This window comes from Elephas maximus, chromosome 2, assembly GCF_024166365.1.
Source record: "Elephas maximus indicus isolate mEleMax1 chromosome 2, mEleMax1 primary haplotype, whole genome shotgun sequence".
In the NCBI taxonomy this organism is placed as follows: Eukaryota; Metazoa; Chordata; class Mammalia; order Proboscidea; family Elephantidae; genus Elephas; species Elephas maximus.
Window position 1 is genome coordinate 85,915,165 of NC_064820.1, and position 6,000 is coordinate 85,921,164.

At 38.5% G+C, this 6,000-nt stretch overlaps 1 protein-coding gene across 3 annotated transcripts in view; it reads left to right on the plus strand.

The window, feature by feature from the left end:
* Positions 1 to 4,534, plus strand: part of MSH3 (mutS homolog 3) — a 217,899-nt gene extending 213,365 nt beyond the window's left edge. The window contains exons 24-25 of one of the 3 annotated variants that reach the window (XR_007514976.1): positions 2,524 to 2,730; positions 4,341 to 4,534. Coding sequence is in view for 2 of the 3 variants with exons in the window: in XM_049866709.1 (XP_049722666.1) it covers positions 2,258 to 2,424; positions 2,524 to 2,534 (178 nt within the window). In the remaining variant the exon portion in view is untranslated. Of the gene's footprint in view, positions 1 to 2,257; positions 2,425 to 2,523; positions 3,915 to 4,340 lie in introns of those variants that run through there. The other 2 variants (XM_049866709.1, XM_049866717.1) reach the window with 2 other exon arrangements.
* Positions 4,535 to 6,000: the final 1,466 nt, after the last annotated feature.

Below are 6,000 nucleotides of genomic sequence, written 5' to 3' on the forward strand. Positions count from 1 at the left end.
AGATAGACCTGTAAATGAATGTCAGATAGACCTCGACAGATATTCTGGAACATCTAATTGTGATAAAACGAAAACCGTTCTTGGCAAAGCTCATGTGAATTCAGTCCATCTTCCCTATTCAGATCTTTAGGTGATAAGTTGGTAAATTGGTTTTTTAGTCTCAAGAATTAAGTTAGTTCCTTAATGTGTACCAACACGTAGTTGCTTCGAACATTAAATTATACAAAAAATTGTTGAAAGAAACCTCAGTATTTAGAACCTACAGAGTACTCATATGCATGCAAAAGCTGGACGATGAATAAGGAAGACCAAACAAGAATTGACACCTTTGAATTGTGATGTTGGTGAAGAATATTGTATATACCATGGGCTGCCTAAAGAACAAACAGGTCTGTCTTGGAAGAAGTACAACCAGAGGCAAGGATGGCAAGACTATGTCTCACATACTTTGGACGTGTTATTGGGAGGGATCAGTCCCTGGAGAAGGACATAATGCATGGTAAAGTAGAGGGCCAGTGAAAAAGAGAAAAACCCTCAATGAGATGGATTGACACAGTGGCTGCAACAATGGACTCAAGCATAACAAGAATTGAGAGGATAGTGCAGGACCGGGCAGTGTTTCATTCTGTTGTACGTAGGGTTGCTATGAGTTGGAACCTACTCGACAGCACCTAACAACGACAGAGTACTTGTAATCATATATTGCATTCACATATGCAGTGATTGTATTCAGAAATGAAGAATTCTGTCAGGACATGAATGAAAATAGTAATATTATATACCACGTAATCATAGCATCCATATGCCACTGATTTTGTTGATTGGGACAGATTTTTCATTCTAAACTGGATTCTCTCTGTCACCTAGAATGTGTATGTGAACACATTCCATCTTTTATCCTTGACATCCAGTCAGTATGTAGTCAATATATAAGCTAGTTCTAATGTAAACCTGAGATATACCTCAGAAGAAAGGTATACCTAGGAAAATAACATGTTAATAATAAATTACAGGCTTTTGTTTCCCAAATGTGAAATTATACTTTTCACCTTTGCACAGTCCCTTACAGCCTGGAGAGTCTGACCTGCCTGGGGCAGGACGTTACTGCGCTGGTTATAACCGTGTGATAATGAGTGAACAGACTGTGATCAAATAGAAAAGCTTGACACCAGTGGTCTCTGAGTTGTACTGTAACAATTGTATTTAGTTCTGGAAATCATTACCAAAAACCTGTTGCTGTCGAGTCAATTCTGAGTCATAGCAATCCTGCAGGACAGAGTAGAACTGCTCCTTAGGGTTTCCTGGGCTATAATCTTTATGGAGGCGAATTGCCAGGCCTTTTCTCCTATAGAGCAATGGGTGGATTTGAACCACCGACCTTTTAGTTAGCAGCTGAGCACTTAACTATTGTGCCAACATGGTTCAAAAAAAAAAAAAAAACTTCTCTGCAAAGCCCAGAGACAAATTTTAATCCTCTTTTGTTGTTGTCTTATTATTTTTCTTTTTTCCCTGAAGAAACTAGAATAAAACCTTACTACAAAGGATAAGATGGCAATAAAATATAATAGTTTATACTTGTTGCTGTTATATAGCCTATAAAGCAACAGTAATAATATTCAGATTACTTATAAATATTTTAACTTCTCCAATTAGTATTGACATTTTGGAATCTATAGTTAATCTTGAAAGACAGGAGAATTGTTGGAAGTAGTTATTATGAGATCGAATACGATAATTTACTGCAACACTATGTTTGCTGTTTTAACCTTTTCACTAAAAGTACGTATCACGTCAGTTCCATTGACCAGATCAAAGAAACCAAATCAAATCGTGTGCCTTCCATTCTAATAGCTAACATACATTGAGTGCTTACTGTGTGCCATAACAGACCTGACCAGTCATTTGCAGCAGCCCAGACAGTGTGCCTTTTCCTGTTCTAATTGGGTTCTGTGCACTAACTCACTTGATCCTTATGACAGCCTTGTAAGGTTGGGACTGTTATTAACTCCATGTTATAGTTGGGGAACATGAGGCCAAGCAAGGGTAGGAAACTGACCCAGGATCACACAGCTTGTTCACTGGCAAAGCAGTAATTGGGACTCCAGACCCTGAATACTTAATGGGCTTGTACTTCTGAAGAAAAAAGTAGGTCTGTGTTATACTGGCATTTTGCTTTTTCACTAACTGGCTTTTTTTTATTAAATCAGTTTTTTTATCCTGCCGCACTCATCAGGAGCTTTTGTCTTTGCATGCCCAGACGGCCTCTGTATGAGTTAGAGGGGGAGGAAGCAGTGTTCCCCCTCCCTGGAGGCAGCAGTTGTGGTGACCAGCAACTTTGGCCCCTGACTCTAGCAGGAGCACTGCAAACTCCATTCACCAGAAGGGTAACACTGACGGAGCTTCCTATCAACAGTGTCCTCTCTGGTATTCTAGTGTCATATGCATTTTCATAGCTTTCAATGAGTTGTATTATCCCCCAACAATTTCATTTGTAAAGTAAGTAGTATTTTATTTTCTCTCCAGGAAAAGGCTAAAACATTTTGCAAAGTTATGGACAGTAAATAATGCAAAAGACCTTCAAAAGTGGACAGACGAGTTTGCAGTAGAAGAAATTACAGACCTGTCTTCCTGATTAAAATGAAGACTACGTTTTTGAACAAAAAGATGGAGAATTAAAAATATCACCTACACAAAACAACTCTTCAGGAACAACCCATCTTCATGTGACATGTGAGCACCACAAAAATGTGACCATTGGAATGTCCCCGTCGGGATAGTGCCGTTGGAAACAGGGAGACCTTTGTGTAGAAAGCCTGTTTCAGGTTCCTGTCTTCCGACTTTTAAAAGCATAAACTCTCAAATGTGAAGACTTCTGCTATGCAATTAGAAAATTTAACGGACAGTAAGCTTCATATAAAATCAAAACCCCTAAGTAAAACCTGAAGTGATAGAATACAATTCATGAACTTTTAGAGTGATACAGAAACTTTAATTTGTGTATTTTTATTTGTTTGAGTTCAGATAATTTGCAGCTAGGTGAAATGTTTGGCAAGAATCTACACTTTCATTTTAACCAAAATAATTGTATAAAGCCACTGGTTTATTCACCATGAACATAAGGATTTTGGATAAGAAATAGAATTATCAAGCTTTTAGAAACTAGAGCACGGAAGGAATAAGGCCATATGAAATTTGAAAATCTAAATAAATATTGTTATAATTTTAAGCATTTAAAGTTAGATGAAATTATTTGTCATTCATTCAATTAATAAACAGTTAATGAATGTTGTTGGGTTCTCTCAAGTCTATTCTGACTTATAGTGACCCCATGTGACAGAGTAGAACTACCCCATAGAGTTTTTTAGGCTAAAAAAAAAAAAATTTTTCTTTTTTTTTGGCTTTAACAAAGAGCTTATTTCCTCACAGTAAAGTAGGCTAAAAGTCTAAATGCAGGTCTTCAGCTCCAGGGAAAGGCTTTCTCTCTCTCGGCCTTCTCATCAGTCTTTCCCAGACTAGGAGCTTCTCTGCACAGGGACCCTGGGTCTAAAGGATGCGCTCTGCTCCCAGCACTGCTTTCTTGATGGCATGAGGTCCCCCCAGGCTAAAATCTTTACTGAGGCAGATCACCTGCCAGATCTTTCTCCCACAAAGCCGCTGTATGAGCTCAAAACTCCAACCTTTCATTTAGCAGCCAAGCATTTAACCCTTTGCACCACCAAACCAAAACCCATTGCCGCCAAGTCAATTCCAGCCAGCTCATAGCAACCCTATAGGACAGAGTCAAACTGCACCATAGGGTTTCCAAGGAGCGACTGGTGGATTCGAACTGCCAACCTTTTGGTTAGCAGCCGAAGACTTAACCACTGTGCCACCAGGGCTATTTGTGCCACCAGAGCTCTTTAATTAGTAAATACCTGTTTAAAATTATGGTATGTTCTGTTGAATTTTTGAAGTTTTCAAATATCTGACAATTGTCATATTTTTAGCTTTAATTATGGAACCAAGGTTGTTGCACCTACCATACCAATATACAGAACTGAATTTACTAATTTTAGACCTTTGTATTAATTCACGTAACAAATTTATGATTTCCCCAGCTTTGAAGATTCCAAACAGCGCTCCCTCCCTGCATGTTTTGGGTGAGCACATGCTCAACTGTATCCCCTGAGTTTTTTACAGTACTTGAACACCTGACTTCTCATATCTGTGTGTTCTTTTTGTTTCTGAGTATATGATCTTACACAAAAGCTGTCCATCTAGTTTCCCATCCTCTTGTTATTCCCGCTCAGTTAACTGTCTTCCCCACATTTGATGAGCGTTTTTTTAATTCCTTCTTCCAGATCATTACCCACAGTGGCCCTACCAGTGATGCCTGGAATCAGTACATTCTCCCCTAGTTGGTGATGAGTGGTTGGTTACTACACTTTTGAGTCATTCACCTTAGCCATCTGATTCCTACTTAGGGTATGATGTACTGTGATTGATTCCACCGTCATTCCCGAAATATTAAGGTATGGGGGAATTCTCAAAAATTTCTCAAGATAGACTCAGTTGAAATATACTGTTTAAATTTTAAAAAAAGAATAAAATGGTATGATTGTGTTTTATATTCTTTCTAACAAAATTTCAAAGGTAATCCCACTCCTAGGTATATTACCTAGTGATCTAATAAAAGAGACATAGACAGACACATACACGTCTATATTCACTGCAGCACTATTCACAATAGCAAAAATATGGAAACAGCCTAAATTCCCATCAGTGGATGAATGGATAAACAAAATGTGGTACATACATAAAATGAAATGCTACACAGCCATCAAGAATAAGGATGAGCCCTTAAAACATCTTACAGCTTCGACGAATCTGTAGGACATTATGCTGAGTGAAATAAAGGACAGGTTTTATGTGATTGTACTTTTATAAGAAGACAAGAATAGATACATATACAAAAACCAATGCTCATAGGCGATCACCAGGGATGGGTATGGGTGGGAGTGGGAAGAACACACTTGAGATAGTAGACACTTGTTATTTTTGGTGATAGAAAAGGAAGCAGCAAATGTGGGAGAAGTGCACACAGCTTGACCAAAGTAAATGGTGTCACTAAGAAGTGCACAAGAGAAAAGGACTTTTTTGGTAAAGGATATGGCAAATACAATTTTGCGACAACAACCAAAAAATATGTCTGTGGTTACACAAATATGATATAGGCATATATGTGTATGGGTATGAATATGTGGGTACATATGTATGCACAGATAGATGTATCTGTAGGTATATGTACATACAGGTATGTGTGTGCATGCATGTATATCCATATATATAACAAACCACACAGGGGTCACAGATACGTATACTTCCTAGACATAGCCAAACACCTCACAAGATTGGTTTTCTGGGTTTGAAGGCTGAAGATCATAGTCTTATGGGATAACTCAGTCAGTTGGCATAATATAGTTCATAAAGTTTATGTTCTGCATTCTAATCTGGTGAGTAGTGTCTGGGGTCTTAAAAACTTGCGAGTGGCCATCTAACATATAACCCTAACCCTAACCCTAACCCTAACCCTAACCCTAACCCTAACCCTAACCCTAACCCTAACCCTAACCCTAACCCATTGGTCTCTACTCGTCCAGAACAAAAGAGAAAGAAGGAAACCGAAGACTCAGAGAAGAAGGTAGTCTCCAGGACTAATAGTCTACAGGAACCATGGCCTTATCTATCCAGAGACCTGAAGAACTAGATAGTGCCTGGCTACCACTACCAACCGTTCTGATTAGGGCCACACAGATGGTTCCTGATAGAATGGGAGAAAAATGTGGAACAGAACCCAAATTCTTAAAAAGTTCAGACTTACTGGACTAGTTGAGACTAGAGGACTCTCAAAGACTTCTTGCCCTGAGATACGCTTTAAACCTTGAACCAAAACTATCCCTTGAGGTAACCTTTTAGCTAAATAACAGATTGGCTCATAAAATTAAGACTATCAACTATGAG